The following is a 22802-nucleotide window of genomic DNA, read 5'->3' on the forward strand; positions in this document are numbered from 1 at the left end:
TTTTAAACCAAGTTGAAAATATAGCTCATGCTCTTTCATTTAACACCTGTGGAATGGTTCTAACTTCATTTTCTTCTGACTTATGTTATTGCAAAAAAAATGCTCTCTGGGATAAACAATTTGAATAAAATTTAAACAATTCAATGAATCTCTTTTAAATTTTTATCACATATTAAGCACCAAAGAACCCTTATTTGACAAAAATTTCAAAGCTGTACACTAATTTTTTACAACAGTTATTGCGAAAATTTTTTTTGCAATTCCGATCTCTTTTTGCAATTATATTAACAATAAATGAGTATATCAGACTTTGTAATAAGTCATTTTAAAGCTTTCTTCATAATCTCGAAGATATTTGTACCAAAAAAACCATAAGTTTCCCTGTTTTCCATTGATTTGAAAAAAGAAGTGAAAAATGCCATTTTTTGACACTTAATTGTTTATAAATAAAAATGGTCGCTAGAACCTACGCAGGAAATAGTTACAATTTGCTCTTATAGGTATAACTCGAAAAAATGCTTCAGTACCTTGGCTGTTCAAGTGTCATGGAAAAAACCTTATTAACCTGGACTATGTCTGCGAAGCCGCTTTATCAAGAATAAACTTTCTAAAAATCGGTCGAGATCTCAGCTAATAGATGTATATCTCAACTCTCAACTCCTTAATGAGAATCAGTTGCACTAAACACTCCAAACTTCAGGCAGGTTGTACATTACAAAAAATGTCATTTTTCGCATTGATAATTTAATTTTATAAAGAGTTTTCCCCTTATTGTTATATCTACTTATTATAATCATTAATTTTGAATTTAGGTAATCCAAAATAACCCTTCAGCGCAACCCAAAATAAATATTCAACGCAATTAAGTAAAAAATCCAGTAGGGGTAATAAAGTGTTACTGTTATTACTTCAAATTATAAAAAATATGTTACCAACTTTTTAACTTTTGTAAGAAATGTGTTAATAAATATCATACTGCTCATAATATTTATGTATAAGATATACGGGTAACTATTGGTTACGCAAGACTGATCTGAAGTATTCACTTAAATCTAAATGATATGTGACTCTAAAACACAAACCGGATCAAACGCCTAATTTTCTTACCCGAATATCATAAATTCATAATTTTTCAAAAATAGTTACATTCCATAATATGTGCTTATAAATGTCGATACTATCTACATTTGAAAAACTTGAATTTACTGATCACAAAAATTGGAATGAGTGTGCGTAATCGTTTTACCAAAAATCTCTAAAATAGATGTCAATGAAGTGTTACGTAAAGAAAATAGATTACTACTGTTAGAATAGGTTAAAAATAGGATAATATAATATACAGGGTGTCCAGAAACTCTACCGACAAACAAATACATGAGATTCCTCATATAATTTTAAGACATTTTAAGCCAATTCACTTAATCCGAAAATGCTTCCTAAGGGAGCTAGAGCTATTTGAAGATTGCGTCTGGTAATTAGTTTTTCTCAAATACCTCCGGAACGCTTCTATTAAGAAAAACTAAAATTGGTATGCGTATTTATCTTCCAGAGATAAAACGATTCCATCCATTGCAAATTTCTAGTACCGGTCATAGGCGTCCGTTTTGGGTAGGGCAACTATTACTTTATCGCATAACTTTTTTGTCTTAAACTTTTAAGCATTTTTGACTCTGGATTATTAAATTGTGAGATATTCTTATACTAAAATGTACTCTTGTTTTAAGTCGATAGAATACATCGTTTTCTAGAAAAATTGATTTGAAAATTTTTCGTTTTTTAAATTTCAAAAAAAATAAAAAAAAAAAACTATTTAGAAAAACGAAAACTTGTACGTTCAATTATATTCCAGAGATGAATCGATTTCACTAATTGCGAATTTCTAGCATCGGTCATATGCGTCGGTTTTGGGTAGGTCAACGGTTATTTTATGGCATACCTTTTTTGTCTTTAATTTTTAAGCATTTTTGACACCAGATTATTAAATTATGAGGTATTCTAGTAGTAAAAGGTCCTCTTGCTTCAAGTTGGTAAAATACACCTTTCTTTTCAAAAATTTGTTCAATTTTTTTTTTAATTCAAGTGACGAAAAATTTTCAAATCGATTTTTCTAGAAAACGGTGTGTCCTACCAACTTAAATCAAGAGTACCTTTTAGTACTAGCATACCTCACAATTTAATAATCCAAAGTGAAAGATGCTTAAAACGTAAAAATAAAAAGTTATGCGATAAAATAACGGTTACCCTACCCAAAACGGACGCCTATGACCGGTACTATAAAATCGCAATGGATGGAATCTATTTATCTCTGAAAGGTAAATATGCATACAAAATTTTGTTTTTCTAACTAGAAGCGTTCTGGAGGTATTTAAGAAAAACTAGTTACAAGACACCATTTTCAAAGAGCTCTAGCTCCCTTAGGAAACATTTTCGGACTGGGTGAATTTGGTTAAATTGTCTTAAAATTACCTGAGGAATCTCCTGTCTTGGTTTGTCGGTAGAGTTTCTGGACACCCTGTATATTATGGGAACGAACGAATTAATAAGGGAAATACAAAAAATCGGGATTTGACAAAAATAAATTTAAAGTGCGGTTAAGGAAAAAAAAATGTGTCACAAATGTATGTAGAAAAGCACTAGATAACGATGTGAGAAACATTTATCAAGAACAGTGTTTTATGGACTTATAAAAGTATAATTATATTATAAAGGAAAAACCAGATCTAAAAGTATAATATGGCGACTGATGTTTCACAGGGGGTAAGATATATTATACACTCAGTGACATTAGAAGTGTTACACTCAGAACAAAAAATAATTTCTTGAACTGAATTTTTTGGCAACAGAATGATTTAACCCTAGAAGGACCAAGGAGGGTTAAAAAGTATCCACAACGTTGCATTACATCCAATTTTCTAAATACCTTTTTTCCTAAAAATCTCTAATATAATTAGTAATTGTCGACGTACTACTACCCTATTAGATGGCATAATTAGCATTTCTATAATTTAATTCATTTCCTCATACTTTTATAAAAACTAAGACAGTAAATCCCCTTATAATCCCCTTGAATACCTTCAACGCCATCCCAAAAGGGAAAGGGACGATATCATTCATGTGTCAAATTAGCAAAATATACAAGGTGTTTCATTGGGAAACGGAAATACTTTAATGATGAATAGAGGTCACCAAGGCGGTTCTAGGTATACTAAATTTTTTGCCCTTCCGACTTTTATATCCGAGTTACAGGGTGTTTTATCGATTTTACTCATTTCTTTCCTAAGCCATAACTTTTGAACCACCCTGTATATTTTTTTATTATTTGGTACACATATCTCTCATATAAAACCCAAAAGACCGACATACTAACCACAAGAAAAATCCAGGTCCGTATTAACAAAAAATTATAAAATTATTTTGACCTTAAAACAACACCCTGTATATTGAAATTTTGAAAATCTGTTTGCATATTTGAAAAGAGCACAATAAATAAGTCTAATAGTTCGCTTCGATGTTTCGGACAGACAATTTTTTGGTTTTAATTTTGAAATTATATTGAATTTTTTTAAGAACTCCACAGTTAAAAGCAGGTATTATTAACTTTTAATTATAAATTATTCAATTTATTGAATAAATACTCATTTTAAAATGAATCAATATTTATTTACCACATTGGAAAGACCCAATTATTAATCACAAGAAAAATCCAGGTCCGGATTAAAAAGATAACCTAAAGTAATTTTGACCTTGAAACAACACCCTGTATATTGACATTTTCAAAAATTGTTTGCACATTTGAAAGGACCACAAAAATCTTAGTTTACAGATTCACTTTGATTTTTTGTGCAAAAATTTATTAATTTTAATTTTGAAATTAAATATATTCAAATTTTCAAAAACCCTGAAATTAATAAGCATGTTTTTAAAGGCACTTTTATTAATAAATCATTCAAGTTAATGAATAAATACTAATTTTAAAAATAATCAGTTATTATTTACAGAATTAGAAGGATTTACTTACTAATCACAAGAAAAATCCAGGTCCGTATTAACAACAAAATACAAAGTAATTCTGACCTTGAAAAAACACCCTGTATATTGAAATTTTTGCACACCTGAAGAGAGCACGAAAAACTAAGTTTAATGTACCGCTTTAATTTTTTGTGCAGACAATTTAATGACATTACTTTTGAAATTACATATATCGAAATTTTTATTATGAGTTCCCAGAGTTCTTAAAAATTTCGACATAATTTCAAAATTAAATTCATTAAATTGTCTGGCCAAAAAGTTGAAGCTAACGATTAAACTTAGTTTTTTGTGCTCTTTTCATACCTATGTGCAAACGGATTTTGAAAATTTCAATATACAGGGTGTTGTTTCAAGGTTACAATTACTTTATATTGTTTTGTTAATCCGGACCTGGATTTTTGTTGTGATTTGTAAGTGGGTCATTCGAATGCCGTAAATACTTATTGATTATTTTTAAAATGGGTATTTATTTAATAACTTTAATAATTTATTGTTAAAAGTGCTTTAAAAATCTGATATTTAATTTCAGTGTTCTTAAAATTATCAATATATTTAATTTCAAAATTAAAGTCACTAAATTTCCTTCACGAAAAATTAAAGCAAACCGGTAAACTCCGATTTTTGTGGTCTTTTCAAATGTGCGAACAAGTTTTGAAAATGTCAATATACAGGGTGTTGTTTCAAGATCACAATTACTTTATTTTTTTTGTTAATCCGAACCTGGATTTTTCTTGTGATTAATAATTGGGTCGTTCCAATGTGGTAAATAAGTATTGATAAATTTTAAAATAAGTATTTATTCAATAGCTTTAATAATTTATAATTAAAAGTTAATAATATAGCTTCTTTTTAATGTCAGAGTTCTTAAAAAATTCAATATAATTTTAAAATTAAAGTCATAAAATTGTCTGGCCGAAAAATTGAAGCGAACAATTAGACTTAGTTTTTTGTGCTCTTTTTAAATATGCAAACAGATTTTCAGAATTTCAATATACAGGGTGTTGTTTCAAGATCACAATTACTTTATTTTTTTTGTTAATCCGGACCTGGATTTTTCTTGTGATTAATAATTGGGTCGTTCCAATGTGGTAAACAAGTATTGATAAATTTTAAAATAAGTATTTATTCAATAGCTTTAATAATTTATAATTAAAAGTTAATAATATAGCTTCTTTTTAATGTCAGAGTTCTTAAAAAATTCAATATAATTTTAAAATTAAAGTCATAAAATTGTCTGGCCGAAAAATTGAAGCGAACAATTAGACTTAGTTTTTTGTGCTCTTTTTAAATATGCAAACAGATTTTCAGAATTTCAATATACAGGGTGTTGTTTCAAGATCACAATTACTTTATTTTTTTTGTTACTCCGGACCTGGATTTTTCTTGTGATTAGTTTGACGGTCATTTGGGTTTTGGATGAGACACATGTGTACCAAATATCAAAAAAATATACAGGGTGGTTCTAAAGTTATGGCTTAGGAAGGAAATTGGCCAAATCGATAAAACACCCTGCAACTCGGTTATAAAAGTCGGTAGGGCAAAAAATTTAGTATACCTAGAACCGCCTCGGTGACCTCTATTTATAATTAAAGTATTTCCGTTTCCCAATGAAACACCCTGTATAATAAAAAAGGCCAAAAAGTGGGCAAAAACAACCATAGTTTGTTCAAAATGCAAGTATGTATGCGTTCAGCACAGCAAGAAGTCAAAAATGTTTCTGTATCCTACGATGATGCCAATTCCACCGAAGCCGAAGACTCCGGGTAAATTATAAACTCGTATCTTTTACCTGTTCCATTAACGTCTAGGAATAATATTATAAAAGTGGTATTTTTAAATTAGTTTAAATAAAGAAGCACGTTTTTGATTAATTTAGGTATGGACATTTATTAACCCTCCTTGGTCCTCGCTGTTTCAACTAAAAGGTTGGTCCTGCGAGGGTAAAAGCATGCTGTGACAACAAATAACAATATCAATGTTTTATCTTTTATAATTTTTGTCAAAATAAAGTTAATCTTCAAATTTAAAGAGAGCAATTTATAGAGACTGCAATTTATAGAAAATGAGGCCAGCACCAGTAGGGAGAAGGTCAAAGGGAAGACCCAAACTTAGATACATGGAACAAGTGGAACAAGATCTGAAAACACTTAAGATTACCAACTGAAAAAACAACGCAAGGAACAAAACAGAATGGAGGAAAATCCTAGAACAAGCCAGGACCCAACAAGGGTTGTCGAGCTACTGATGATGATGAATTTATAAAGACTGGCTGGTAAAGAAATTTTAAGTTATTATTCCTCAATCTTATCAAATAGAAGTAATGATAGACCAACAAAAAGTAATACAGACAAATTCATACAAATACTTAGGAACAGTAATCAACAAAAAAGGAGACATCGAGGACGATCTTAACAACAGAATGGATAACACAGGAAAACTATTCCAAGTGTTACAGTCAAAATTACTGATTAACTTTAAATCATCTCAGGTACATGATTAAAGTATTTATAAGCTAGAACATTCGTTGTAATAAAAACACAATTTCATGCATTTGATTAAATATAAATAGCGTAAATTCATAAATTCGATTTGTAGGTATTTTTTGTTTTTTTTTATATTGTCATTGAAATTGGTCATTTACTCTATAGCTGACGTTTGTTTAAGTCTAGTTGAATAAATAGCGTTGACAATTCTTCCTTTTCGGATCCAATATGGTACCGCTTCTGGTTATCGTATTTTTGTTCGTTTTATGTTTTGACAGACTTTTAAATCTGTCAAATCAAAGTTCTATTTTTAAAAGAAGAATGTGACGTAGTTGGTCACTTAGCAGCTTGCAAAATCGAAATTGTTGATTGGAACGTCACCGCCGAATTTTTTTTAAACGTCTGATTTTTTTGAAAATAAGGATTTATCTGATCCATCCATTAATTTGGGATCTATAAATCAGACTTTCGCATAAACTAGTAATTATTGGAGTTAGCAAAATTGATTTTGAAGATATATTACTAGTTTAGTCCAATTTTTGGGATAACATACGGCTGTGGTGTCATTTCTTCGATTTGATACGAATGAATGTTTGGTTTGAGGCCAGAAAACGGGTTTCTGTATCGAAGTTGTACTGAAGACACGTGATCCTCTGAAAGCTGGAAGAGCCCATCGATTTTGGGGTTTTTCCAAGTGGTTTTTATTTTGGGGTTTGGATCTCAATAACTGGATTTCAGATGAGTTACTTTAATTATTTTGATTTGTAACCATTTCATTTGCTGATCTTTTTTTTTTAATCTGTAGAATTTGATAATTTAGGTTGCGGAAATTTATTTGTATATTTTATTTGTTGAATTCAGGTATCTACATTAGGTTGGTTTTTTTTAATTTATTAGTATTTCCTTTTATAATTTCTTATGTACACGGCTCTTGATCGGATAGTCAATTGTTTATTTTCCGCTACGCGTACTCGACCTTACCATTCGCAGAGCTCTACGATTGCGTCTCGAGATTTATAAATTGCATTTTTTTTATATACGTTTATATATTTTTTTTTGTTGCTACCCATATTTAGGTAATTTACCCAGTGATCAGGGGTCGTTGTTTGGTTCAGTTTGGTTAGTTTTAGTAGTTAGTTTAGTGTAATTTTTAAAGAAAGTGTTCAATATATTATGTGTTCAATTAAAGTGTCAAAGGTGTAGTATTATTCCGATTCTTTTGGCAAATTCGGGAATTTAGGTACACTGGATTGGTGTTTGGGGCATGAATTTGTCTGGCGCCCCCTTTAACAACAAAATAGTAAAATTGGGAATCCACCCCATCTCCACTGTATAAAAGCTAGCCCGCAACACCTGTGCTCTCACCTCCAACGAATTTTGTGTTGCGTTGTGAGGTGGTGGCACAAGCGCTAAATAGAGGATTTCTTAATAACAAAGAAATATCAACAAAGACCAAGATGATAATATACAAAACAATAGAGTGATAAGCATGCTAATAACCGGCAAAATAGCACAAAAATGGAAAACGTATTAAGTTGTGAGATAAAAAGAAATGAAACTAGTCGAGTTGCGAAATTTAGCGATATTAACCTATAAATTTACATTATTGATTGTTTCCCACCTTTAGACGTATCGGACGAGTTTGGCAATTACAACTGTCACAGTGGCAGTTTTAGTTGACTTACTCCTCGGATACGTGTAAAGGTGGGAAACAATCAATATAAAGTAAATTTATAGTTTAATATCGCTAAATTTTGCAACTCGACTAGTTTCATTTCTTTTTATCTCACAACTTAAATACGTTTGCCATCTTTTGCGCTATTTTGCCGGTTATTAGTGCGCTCGTCACTGTATAAACGACAGCAAAGCAGAATTCAGGCAGCAGAGATGAAATACCTCAGAAGAACGATCGGAGTAAAAAGAACAGATGTGAACAGACGGAGTAATCAGAAATGAAGAAATAAGAAAAAGACTCAAAATCAAACCGAAAAAATTGGCATGGTTCGGACATCTAACCCGGATGGACAATATGTAGTAGACAAGTAAAAAGAGTGTGGGACGCCAAACCAATAGGGAAGAACAGAAGAGGAAGACCCATTAAAGGATGGAACAATGACATTTCACAGATACTGCAGAATAAGGGTAAGACTTGGCAGGAAGCAACACAGATGGCATCCAATAGGAAGGAATGGAGAGAGTTCGTTAAGAGCTAGGACACCTCGGAAGATTGTAAAATATTGTAATTAATGTATTATAAACGGCCCAACACCGAAAGGTACAAATGGGTCTACTGATTAAGCAAAGTAAAGTAATTCCTCAATCTAATTGTATTTAGCGTAAGACAATATCTCGAGTTTGAAGATACCAAAATTACCAACATGTTAGCGATTTTGACAGGGGTGGATTTGTTGCGTAAAGGGATATGGGTTTATCGCATCGCGAAAATGACCGCCGTGCACGGCAATGATGGTTATGCGTGTGTGTCGTGTGTGGACAAACTAAGGCAGAGGAATACGAAGAAGACCAATTGGTCAACCGAGTCGTAATACATAGCGTTAAGATAGGCGCCTTAGACTACTGGCTCTGCGAGACCGTTTTACTTCTTCTTCTTCTTAAGGTGCCGAGACCGCTTGTCGATCGTCGGCTCTCATGTTGCCCAGCATATTAACAATCACTGTCTTATTTACAGCCGCACAAAATAGTTCAGTGCTAGTTTTCCCAAACCATTGGCGTAGGTTTTTAAGGCAAGAAGTTGTACGGCGGCCCACACTTTTTTTCCCAATTATTTACCTTGCATGACAAGGTGAAGTATGTCATATTTTTCTGGGTGACGCACCGTTTTACTACTATACGTCAAATCGTTAACTAATGGTTTGGAGTAGTAGGTAAACCTGTTACTATGCATACACTATAATGCCGCATTGGAGCCTTTCGACTGGTTTCATTACGTCTACGACTAATGCTTCCCTTGGCTGTGGACCAATGCCACCAACATTTGAATTGGTGCAGAGAAAGGCAGCATTGGGTGGCAGAATGCCACAATGCAGAGTTCAGCGAGGAATCACCATTTTGTTTAGGAATGCATGATGGTCGTACATAGTATGATAAGACGCCGCCGTGGATATCGACAAGATATCGGATTTTTTGTTGAGAGACATGGACACAGGACAGTTGGAGTAATAATTTGGGGGGCTATTGCCTGTGGTAGCCGATCACAACTTGTGTTTTTTAGAGGCAGTATAAGAGCTGCGCGTTATGTTGATGACATCTTACAAACCACTTTACTGCCTTATCTAGACGGCCGTCGACACGTCCTTTTTCAGCAAGACGACGAGCGTCCTCATGTTGCTAGTTAAACTATGGACTTTCTCCAAGAAGCCGGCATTAATCTTTTACCGTGGCGAATTTAAATTCTATAGAACAGGTGTGGGATATGATGGGAAGGAGACTGTCCACTTTGTACCATCCTCTACAGACTCTGGCACTGTCTACCCATGAAGTTAAAATTGCTTGGAACGATGTGCCACAGACATCGATTATCTCATTTTGTCAATGCCTAGACGTGGACAGGCGTGTATTCAACTACGGGGTCGCCAAACACATTATTATTTTTTTTTATTCTTTTTCTTAACGTGCCTTCTCAAGTCCCCTTGACGTTGGCGATTAACATGGCGAAACTGTCTCTGTTTCGAGCTATTCTAAATAGTTGTTCTGCTTTCTTTATGCCTGTCCATTCCCTTATATTCTTCAACCAAGAGGCCTGTTTTCTAGCAATTCCTCTGCGTTCTTCGATTTTACCCATCATAATAAGTAGAAGAATATTATATTGGTCTCCCTTTATTACGTATCCCAAATAGGCCATCTTTCTACATTTGATATTATCAAACAGCTTGTGAGTAGCATTTGCTCTCTTAAGGACTGCCACATTTGTCAGCAGAGCCGTCCATGGTATTTTTAGTGTACGTCTGTGCAGCCACATTTCAAAGGCCTTCAAACGATTAATGGTGGATATTTTTAATGTCCATGCTTGGACACCGTATAAGAGAACTGACCAGATGTAACATTTAATCATACGCTTTCGAAGTTGAAGTTGCAAGTTATCATTACAAAAGAATGATCTCATTTTCAAAAATGTTGAGCGATATAGTTGTTCAGTAATATGACAACCAAGATATTTAAAACTGGGTACTCTTTGAATTATATGACTATTAACCGTGAATCTTGATGTGCTAAACCGGCTAAACATCATGTATTTTGTTTTTGAACAGTTTATGTTTAGGCCAAACTCTCTTCCCACTGTATCAATGGCGTTTAAAAAACAATGCCATCCATTAATGCCATTACTTAAAATAACTGTATCATCTGCATATCTGATTGTATTTATCAGAATTCCATTAACTTTCACGCCACATTCCAAATTATGCAGCACTTCTTTAAATATTCCATCTGAATATAGATTAAATAATAGTGGGGACAATATACAACCCTGTCTGACACCTCTTTGAATTTTACATAGTTCCGTTGATTTTCCATTTATGCAAGCTGTCGCGGTTTAACGCCAGTATAATTTTTCTATGTTCGTACGTCTTGATTATAAACTCCTTATCCTTTAATATTTCAATTAATTTGTGATGCTGTACACGATCAAAGGCCTTCTTATAGTCATTAAATACAGAAAAGACGTCTTTCCTTCGATCTCGACATTTCTGGAATAATACATTTAGTGCAAAGGGTGCGTCCCCGGTTCTCAGTCCATTTCTGAAGCCAAATTGTGTTTCATCCTGGTCTTGTTCACATTTTTTTATTACATGTTAATAAAGATGTTTGCCAACTAATTGTTTCATTCTTGATATAAATCTAACACGTTGCCAAAAAATTAATTTAAAGAACTTATTCCTTTTGGGACTAACATTTCTAATGTCACAAGTATGTAAAATAAGTATTATTTTGTCTGGTTTTGGAATATCTTTTAAACGGGAGAAGCCACCGTAGGAACAAGTTAAAATATATACTTAAAAATAAATATTGATTATTATCAGCTGTGTTTCTTTGACAAAATAATATAAAACAATAGTACAAAGAAAATAGTTTTTACTGTTGAATAAATTGCCATAACAACGACTGTGTTTGTAGTTAATGAGTAATGAATTATGTGAAAATGTACATATTGAACTTTAATAATTTTTCCTTAAAATGTAAATATAAAATCATTATCAGTAATTTCTAAAAAATATTCTTGACATCCTTTTTATAGCATTCATTGACACAATCCAGGATTTTAGGCAACAAGCACACTGTTGCTTGAATGGCATCTTAAAACAATACATAATTCATAGCTTGCACTAAAATCAGACACTAAACACCTGATAGAACGGCGGGGGAGGGGAATTACTAACGTACACAACTCCAACTTTTACCTAACCTAAAAGTATTACTTGTCTTTTTACTTATTTATTCCTAGTCTAAGCTATACCTAAACGTGTATTATTTTTCTAGCTAGAGAAGTATTAGTTTAATCTAGATTGGGGGGATATGTAGTTTACTCTAGTCCATTTTTTATTAATGAAACCGAAACTAACTGAAAAATAAACAAAACCCACGAAAAAAAAGTTATAGAATATCTGGGATATACGATATCCATAAACTGATTAAATTATATATTTAAATTTTTAAAACATTTAAATTATTATATTAACCGAATAATACTTATGATACTAGCACAGATTAACCCAACATATAGTGTGGTATAGCTTATAGTGGTATAGCCTTATTCTTTATCAATATCGCTGTAATAACATTGTGGCTAAACAGGTAAATTTTTATTGTATACCGGGTGTACGAATCAAACTATGTTTTTTCTCAAAGTTCGCATCAACTTGTGGAATATTCTAGCCTTTATAAAATACTTACATTAAAACTCGACTATAGCTTCAGGTTTTATTAACATTCTGTTTTTTAATTCATTCGCTTATGTTGAGTAATAAGAAGTTAGGTATTTTAACAACTAGCCATGTTCTTAATTATAGGTCAAAAAATGTGCAATAACTACGTCTTAAAACCCATCAAATTTCATTTGCATATCTCAACCGGTTTTAAAGCAGTAAAATAAATTGTCAGTTTGTAAGAAAAATGTCAACAGCCCCTGGGAAATGAAGCATAGGCATAGATTATATAGCAAACTGTCATTATTTTTTCATGCAGAATTACCCCTTAAAGTTTTCCATATTTATTTAAAAATGCCCTGTATTGATGAAAAACGTGGCTAGTTGTTGAGGTACCTAACTTTTTTATGGTCCAACATAAGCGAATGCATTAAGAAATAGAATATTAAGAAACATGAGGCTAAAGTTGGTTTTAATTTCAGTATTTTATAAATGCTAGTATATTCCACAGGGTGATGCAAACTTTGAGAAAAAAAAACACAGTTTGATTCGTTCACCCGGTATACAATGAAAAATTACCTTTTTTGCAACAATATTATTACAGCGGTATTGTTAAAGAATAAGGCTATAACATATTTAAAAAATCACTTAAATCGGACAAAAAAATTACCAATTTTTTAAGTGGGACGATTTCTATGCACGCAAGTTTATATGCCTCTTATGAGTTTAGCTCCATATAAGAAAAGAAATACACTCAATTATTTGCAACGTTATTTAAATTATATGCAAGTGAAATATTGGAATTACCTGAATCCGAGCCTTCTAGAAATTACAAGGCAAATGGACTGATAAATAAATATATATGAGGGAATCTAGAATATGCATTCCACAACTCGTTAGCTTATCTAGGTAAAAATCCAACAAATCTTGATTCCTAGTAATCAAAATGAGTAGAACCAAGGCAATGGAACCGGCCAAACCAGGGTCCGTTCTGATGAATCTAAAAGGAGGAAAGGTAGAGGAAAGTAACCAAATATGGAATAGTGCCCTAATATGGAATTCCTTCATTTCTCCGAAAATATAAGTTGGAAGCGCACTACAAGACCATTCTCTATTTCAGTCGCTCTCTTTATTATCGTATTCACACCTCTGTGCTAGATGCGCGAATGATACGTGTCTGACAGGCGCGTTTTGTTTTATCGTCTCGCAGAAAATTTCAAAGGTAAATATATTCAACGAGTATTATTGGTTATTATGCATGAATACAGACTTGTTATGCTATTGCGTACATCAATAGTACCTTTATTTTGATATTTTATGACCTTCTGTAATTAAAACATTACGACTTGAAAAAATGTTGATACTAGTTGGAACTAATCTACAAATCCAAATATAGACAGTAGTTGGTGCCTAATTATGGAATAGTGGATTAAGTGTAAGTGGGCTCATTATGATTATGCTGGTCCAGAGTTTCATATATGGATCTGTGATGTCTGCAAGTGAATTAAGCTACTTCTTTCATTCTTCACAATTTTCTTATTTAAATTTATTTGATATCAGATGTTTATGTCTATTTTTGTTATTGATATGTTGGTTTATGCCTATATTCCATATATGGGTTACCTATTCCATATTTGGTTACTCATTTGGGATTTCGTTTTTTTGTTCGATTTTTTTGTTAATTAAGATATTCATTAGAAGGCTTTTAATTGCTGCATACAAATGTGTGACTGATGTGTCATAACATTAAATTGTCTTCATTTCTATAAAGGTATTATTTTATATCCCCAAAACAAAATTGTATCCCATAATTGGCGACTTTCCTCTACGTAAACAGATAGCGGTGGTCTTTAAAACGAAATTAAATCTGAAGCTGTTGTTCATTATCTTAGTTCTGCCTACATTTTGAGTACTAGGAATCAAAATTCGGTGGATTTTTCCTAGATACCTAGACGTGTTGTGGAATGCATATTGTAGATTACTCCATGTCTATTTATTAATCGGCCCGTTTGCCTTGTAAATAGTAGAAGACTTGGATTCGGGTTGCTACCAGAATTTTAGATAAACGGAGAAAGGAGCTTACATACAACGTTGCGAAAGTTGTATTTTGTCTAAAACAGAAATTTAGAAACACAGTGCACACAAGCCCGTCACAAGTTTCAACAAGAACATAATATGATACAATTAACAAAAGTAACGGAGAGCACAGAACTTGCATGAAAGGCTTTAGTAAAAAGCACCATAAGGTACTTACAGTAGCCAAAAGAAAATAAAAAGATATCAAAAAGACCCCTGTTAATTATTACGGTTAATATATTATGTATAATCTTACAAAATAATGTAGTACCTACATTCTTTCACGTTTTTTGCTGTAAATTTTAAAGAACCGCTTGGATTGACATGAAATTTGGCATACGCATAGCTAACATGTCAAAGAAAAAAGTGATATAGTGCCGATGTGTGCTTTTGCCCTGGGGGTGAATTTCACTCCATCTCAGGGGTGAAAAAATATATGTCCAAGATAAGTCCCGAAATCAATAAACTGACTAATTTTAATCAACTTTTGTTCTATAGAGTTTTTTCACCAAATCAATACCTTTCGAGTTATTTGTAAATGAATATGTTCATTTTTTAACAAAATAACCACGTTTTTAGACGGCTGTTCGCAAATAACTCAAACCGAAAGCATTTTGTCGAAAAAAATATTCTTACCAAAACTATAGCCTATCAAAAAGTGAAAAAAAAACGGTGTATATATTAGGTCGCTATACCTAGCAAAAGCAGAGTTACAGCTAATGAAAAATAAGTTCATATTCGAAAAAATTTAAATAGAATGTGAAATATCCAAATAATAAAGCATTCTTGGAGAAAAGACATTACAACTTTTTTAAAGTGTTTAAAAAAATCTTTATTTCGGTTTTTTTAAAAAAAATTTCTAGCATCAAATGTAAGCAAGTTAAGCTCAAAATAAAATTGGACCCTTTTGTTTTGGCAAAAAAAAAACAGGAAGATCACCCCCCAATTAGCAACCTAAATACAATTAATCGTTACCGCTTCACAAGTTACTTTACGTATGTTGTTTTTATATGATCTGTAAGTTTCATCGATTTAAAGTGTTTATTTTCGAGAGAATTTGGTTTTAAAGTAAAATTTTTAAAAAATAATTTTGAAAAAAAATGCTTTTTTTCAGAATAACTTAAAAATTGTTAGAGATACCAAAAATCTTAAACAATAAAAAAGTCAGCTTTACTTTTCTGAATATTTTGTATTTCTTTGTTTTTCTGTAAGACAAAAATTGGTTAAGATTCGGTGTTTCTAAATTTGCATACACTAGTGATAAGTGACTCTTTCAAGTCGTTTTAACTACAGCTCTTTCAAAAATGATCACTTTGAACCGATGAAACTTACAGATAATATGATCAATACGTACGCGAGTAAAAAACTTGTGAAGTGGTAACAATTAAGTTCATTTAAAATGGTAATTAGAGGATGATTTTCCTGATTTCTTACCAAAAAAAAGGAACCAACTTTATTTTGAGGGTAACTTGTTTACTTTTGATGCTAATTTTTTTTTTAAACAAAAATAAGCATTTTTTAAACACTTTAAAAAAGTTAAAATGAGTTTTCCCCAAAAAAGTGCTTCGTTTTTTGGTTATGGCACGTTAAAATATTCGATTTGGAATTTGACGAATATGAACCTATTTTTAATTAGCTATAAACTGTGCTTCTACTAGGTATAGTGGCCTAATGTATACACCATGCTTTTCACTTTTTTACGTGCTATATTTTTGATAAGAATTTTTTTCTCGACAAAATAGTTACTCTTTGATTTACTTGCGAAAAACCGTCTGAAAACGTGGATATTTTGTAGAAAAATTAACATATTCACTCGCAAATATCTTGAAAAGTATTATTTTGGTGAAAAAACTTGATAGAACAAAAGTTGCTTAGAATTAGTCATTTTACCCATTTCCGGACTTATTTCGAACATATGTTTTTCATCTCCAAGCAAAATCACACATCGGCACAATATCACTTTTTTTTTGTTTGACTTGTTAGCTATGTGTATGCCAAATTCCATGTTCAATCCAAGCGGTTCTTTAAAATTTAGAGGTTTTGCAATATTTTACCTTTAAAGAACGTACTAATGTAAGTTCTGCCATTTTAAAAATTATTAATGCCTGGTTGTACCAACAAATCTTAAGCTCCAAATTTGCCCAGCTCAGCTTATAGATATAGAACCGCTTTAAGTTTAACTTACTTTGCACCAAAATTTTCGATTCTTCTCGATCCAATCCACATGGCAATCAATTGTGACAAGCTGAAAATTGATTTAAGACTCAATGGTGTAACGCGTACGTTTCGTAGACTGAGCTTAAAGCACCTCTTCAGCTTAAGATTTGTTGGTGCAACCAGGCATAAAAGAATTAGAAATGTACGTAGTCAATAATCAGCTAGAAGAAAATATATAGTATGACTTTATTAAAAAATTTAAATCCAATTTACAAAAAATTATTTATTCTTTGTATTTCATATTTTACTTATTAATATCTATAAACAGTATAAACAATGGTAAATGGACTAGAAGTACCACAGCAATGTTGCAAAACTTCTATAAAATCAGAAAAAGAGAGTTACCTATAACTGACAGTGTATTTAATAATTACTCTTAGGACAAATAAAACAAACAGTAAAGAAAATACCTCCGCCGACATTACTGTCGACATAAGCTGGTAGCTATTTAATGAATAACATTTAGACTGACAACTGACAACTGACAGGTGAGTTATCGTGTCGTATTGCCGAACGTTCACAAGGGCATGGCATGCAGGCTGGCAGCTGCAGCGTTGCCGTACACACCTAGAGGGTGATCTAGGGGGTAGGACAACAACTGCAGTGGGTGGTGGTGATGCAAACTGGTTAAGGCATTACCTGCTGGGTACGGCAGTCCGAAACTAGGGTAGCCCGAGTAACCTCGACCGGCCGCATAGGCGGCATATGCCGCAGCGGGGAAACCTGAAAAATAAACACATACAATTAGTATACGTATGTAGATACATATGTCCGGGTATAATAAAACATAGCGAAACAAAAATTGATATTACTCATGGTGTACTAGTCCAGGGATCACCAATTATGTTCCCTGAGGGTCCGTTTCGAAAACCTATGACACTTTTGGGGTCCGGATTGAATGCTACCTGTATCTGGTTGTTCTGATTCGGTTTATTTGCGGATGTTTAAAAAATATCTCCTTTAAACAAAGCAGAATGGGGCCGCGCGAAAATTTTGGACAGACATTGTTTATATATTTTTTAACAAATTCAAAACAACACCTTTATTACCCCCGAATTTGTAGCATTTTTGGGGTCGTCTTAAATAAAAAAAGAATGTGTGTGTACTTTGTACGCACGTAAGAAGATATTCTTCTATTATATAGTTAATTTAAACGAAGTAAATATATTTAACAGGTTATTTGTATTTTATTTAAAAATTAAACTGACTTTCTTATCTACCACTTTCAAAAATTTTTTATTAAAATAACGAAAAATAAAAAAAAAGTATGAATCGTCCAGGATTAGAAGCCGCGACCTTCCGTGTGCTTCCGTTCTCTGTCCCACCGCTCTGCCAACTACGCCATCGAGCCACTTGAATTGACACGTAAGTTTCGGATATAATTACACAACACGGCGACAAACTGTAAAAATGTTATGCCTACATATTTTATTATTTTACTACAGAGAAACACAAATCCAAAAACACAAGAATTATAATAAATAATACATTTACTAAAAACACTAATATATTCTTTTAATGACATATTTGCACGGATACAGATACATAAACACCTATCTTGAAAGATTAGCAATGAACTACATACTGTCAGTGTGCGCAGGCGCGTGGTTCATGTACAATTTTACCCTCAATCGATTCGCCGCTAAAGAAGAATATCTTCAAAAATCTGTTATTTTTTTCAAAAGTTGATAGATTTCGAGTTTTCAGCGATTGAAAATCTTGAAAATGCTAAAATAAGCATTTTAGAAGCTTGAAAACGTATGTGTAAATTATTATTTTTGAGGCCGTCAAGTACCTAAATTGAAGTTTAAACATTCAATTTCAAGATTCTGATGAGTAATCGGGGCTTATCTGAATTTAGACCGTTGTTTTTAATTGTTAATTATTCGCGTCCACTTAAACCTTAAGCCGCCGCGGCGGCACGTCACACTATATGGTGCGTATCGCACTACATGATTGGCATATTTAATTAGCACATTGGCAATAATTAACTGAATAGATAAATAAATTTAAAAAAAAAAACTATGTTAATAATATATTATAAAATTTTAATAAAGTTTCGCATAATCTCGCATAAGTACGTGTAATATGTTTGTGCGTATCTGTCGCACGTATACACATAAAGTGCGAAGATTAACAATTAATGGTAGGGGAGCCCAAGCGGGGATTTTTGCAGTTACTCGAGCGCGTCAGATTATCATATGAGGAGAAACCTGGTGCCCTGCATATGTACCTCTACCATATATTGGCTCTTAACACAGGGGAGTTCGTTAAGGGGGCCAGAAAAAAAATCTATTCTTAAAAATACTTGAAATTGTCAGATTAAGATAAGGTAAGTTTTTTTTTTTATTATTAATGGCTTCGACAGAGCCAATTAGCCAGACTATTTGTGTTTTTTTGTATGGTATTACAATAACAATTTTAAGTTAATATCTAAGCCTACTTATTATCTAAATTTACAGAGTGTTATAATATATTAATGGATACATTTTCAATTTTGTGTGATATTTTTACAATTTTATAATTTTATTATCTAAGCCTACTTAAAATTTAAATTTACAAGACCTTACATATTCGTAAAGACATTGTAACGTCTGCTTATTTTTTGGAAAAAGAATTTATAAGGTAAGTTAAGTACATGCAAAAGAGTGTATATTTAAAAAATCTGACGATTTGAGCGTAAGGAAATGGGCGTTTTAAAATTTCACAAAGAAAAAGGAATAATTCTCGAAATGGACGTTAGATCGAAAAACTAAAAAATAAGTGTTCAATATTTTTCAAAAATCTATCGAATGATACCAAACATGACACCCCACGGAGAGCGGTGGGGGTAAATTTAAAATATTAAATACAAATCCCGCGATATTTCGCAAAATAAACATTAGATCGAAAAACTGCAAAATACAGTTAGTCAATATTTTTGAAAAATCTATCGAATGGTATTAAACACGACCCTCAACGGAGGTGGGGTGGGGGGTTACTTTAAAATCTTAAATAGGAGCCGCACATTTTTATTCCAGATTTGGATTTTTTACGTAAAAATAAGCAAATTTCATTCGAAACATTTTTTCGAACTATGGATAGATGGCGCTATAATCGGAAAAAATCATTGTTGGAAATGGAAAATTAAATTAAAAAGCTTTACTTAACTTTTTTTGGTTTTAGGTGCTACTCTTCACAACCCAATAGGTCCCCAAAGCGCTCGAGTGACTGCACATTTAGCATACTTTGCTCCCCTGCCATAAAAAACAACAATAAGCCCTGATTACTCGTTAGAATCTTGAAGTTGAATGTATGTATAAGCTTCAATTTAGGCACTTGTTAACCTGAACGCTAATTAATAACTTACACATGAAGTTTCAAGCCTCGAAAATGAGTATGCGCATTTTCGCATTTTTCAGATTTTAAATCGCAATCGGTAATTTACAATTACCCAAAAAAAAAATGAAAATACATTTTTTGGAGCAAAAAGGTAATTTTGAATTTGTTTAAAAAATTGTTTCCTGTTTAAAAAAATGAACAATTTGTCTGAAGTTTGGAATGAGTTTAGTGCAACTGATTTTCATTAGGGAGTTGAGATATTTATCTGTTTCCTATTTTTAATCAATTTCATTATTGAAAAAGCTGCTTCGCACACATAAGGTGAGCCAAACATAGTACATACACAATTTCATGGCCAAACATTTTCAAAATTGCAAAACACTAAATATTCTGAATTTAATCGCATCCCGCACGCGAGTTTTGAAGATTTTTGACCCCTACCCCCCCCCTCCGTAACGCACTCTAATGGGCGTTTAACTATTGCGTAACGCAATTAATGAAGGTTTTAGACCCCCCTCAACCTGCGTTACGTAATGCTTGAACGGCCCCGATAATAATTAGAAACGTATTATTTAAACTATTAAAAACAAATCATAAAGCTGTTAATATATATTGTATCTGTGATGAGCGAAGTTAGTCTTAGAAAGAGACAGAGTCGTACGATTCTGTATCAGAAATACAATACGTTCTCAAGAAACAGCTATACATTTATGTATAACTAAAAAGTATTGCCAACTTATTTTCAATTTTTTTTGTCTGTCAGGTCGTAAAGTGATTCACACCGGAATATGATTTTGAATCGTGGAGTAGTTTACAAAAGAGAATCAGAACAGCTGTTGACCGTTTCTCACGACGCTCAAACGCGCGACTGGAGCGAACGGTGGGAACCACCCCAAAGATAAAAGCGCACATCGGCATAGGGTAGACTTTGAATTAGAAGATAAGTGGAGGCTATTCCCAAAATTTTATTAAAACCCATGTAGTAGGATTTAATTCAGAGGTAATATCCTGTTTTTCCTCTCATTGACTGACGTAATATAATTTTTAAATAAAACTTGTAACAAACTAAACCCTTACACTGCGCTTCTGGAGGGTTGTTGTGAGATGAGTATTGTCACCCACCGACACATGGCATTCCGAGAGCCCGGTACCTACATGGCCCCAGTGCCCTAATTTGTGTGGTCCGAGTGTTTTGTTTGTATTTTAATATTCTGCAAATGTGAATGGGACACACAGACAGTATTATGTGGGCTTTTGCTATTATTTAGTTAGCGATCGACTTTTGTATGATAGACACGAAATACACCGTTCCATCCAACATCGTGATTTTCATTGTAAAAACCCTAAACCCTCTGAGATTAATTATTATTAGTAATGTTGTATTATATGTTTGGCTACCCAACGGATATTATGTAGTATTTGTCACCCATCGTAGCGCTATCTTGTATGTTATAAACTGTATTTATTTTAAATACAACTGTATGTGTTAAGACCCTAAAAGTTATTACATTTTAAAAGTTGTAAAATTTATGTCCGTCCCACCTTGACTTTACAGTATAGGAAACATAGGCAATTCAGTCCTTATGAGAGTTTTTAGCCAGTGATTAAGCCGATTACATCAAAAAGAATTTGTAATTGAACATTAGAGAGATTAAATTAAAACTGTTTTGAAAGGCAATCTAAAATTTTAGAATTCATATGCGTAATAACTATAGTATATCAAATAAACTTAAACGCATACGAATCCTAAAATTATAGATTGTCTTTGTAAAACGGTTTTAATTTAATCTCTCTAATATGTTCGGTTACAAATTCTTTTTGATAAAATCGGCATCACCGCTCTAAAAACTCTCATAAGGACTGCATTGCCTATATTATATCAAAGGGGGGACGGACAAAAGTCAAGGGTAAAGTTAAGGTGGGACGGCCTATAGGGCCTGTATAAATTCACGTTCCCAGAGATGGACGTTACCCGTTACCACTTACTAAATAATTCACGTTAGCACTATTATGCAGATTTAAATAGGTCTATTCATGGAGTTAGCCAAGCAAATAGCGATGCGGAATCGGCCATCCCTAAACTAAGGTTGAACGCGTTTAAGATCAAATCTTTTTTATTTTCAAAGGACACATGCCAAATGGTCGGATAATAAGCTCAGAATTTTGATAATTGTGCTATAAAAGTAGGCAACTAGCGTTAAAGAGAGATCCTGCATTATTTTCCGCTCGACTTAATAATGTCAAAGACGTCGAAGGAGTTGGTCGAAACGACAAATTAAAAGGAAATGACACGGTCACGTTTATGGCTCTTTATAATGGAAAATTAGTATTTAATATGAACAACTAGAGTCCTAATTTTTGGGAAAAGTAAGTGCTATAAACAGTAAACTAAGATAATTTGGAGAGAATAATTATTGATTACACAGGTCAACATGAATTTTGAGTCTGAGTTCTGTACCTCTGATTTGGATTACTTTTGTTTGTTTTTGTACCGGGTGTCCCAATAAGAATGGCTCTCGGCCATATCTCAGGAACCGTTTATAGTACAGCTTTGAGAAACAAATATTTATAACAAAAGTTGCCTCGGGAAAAGCCTGGAAATTATTTTCATAATTGTGGGTCCACCGCTAGAGGGTGTAATTGAATAGAAAGGGCACTGGAAAACCAATCATCGTATTCTTCATGAAATTCTGCGCTTATTTGGTTTCACAAATTTAAGTCTAAGGGCCGGTATTTCCAACCTCACTTAAGCCAAAGCTTACTTTAAGCCTTTGCTTAAGCTTAGATGCCTGTA

At 32.7% G+C, this 22802-nt stretch overlaps 1 protein-coding gene across 5 annotated transcripts in view; it reads right to left on the bottom strand.

Annotated features, from left to right (window-relative positions):
• Window positions 1-22802, bottom strand: part of LOC126882898 (RNA-binding protein Musashi homolog Rbp6) — a 1676353-nt gene that overhangs the window by 118302 nt on the left and 1535249 nt on the right. For all 5 annotated transcript variants that reach the window (XM_050647970.1, XM_050647972.1, XM_050647971.1 and 2 more), the window contains one exon: window positions 17327-17410. In XM_050647970.1, the coding sequence (XP_050503927.1) occupies window positions 17327-17410 (84 nt within the window). The remainder of the gene's footprint in view (window positions 1-17326; window positions 17411-22802) is intronic.

This window comes from Diabrotica virgifera, chromosome 4, assembly GCF_917563875.1.
Source record: "Diabrotica virgifera virgifera chromosome 4, PGI_DIABVI_V3a".
Taxonomy (NCBI): Eukaryota; Metazoa; Arthropoda; class Insecta; order Coleoptera; family Chrysomelidae; genus Diabrotica; species Diabrotica virgifera.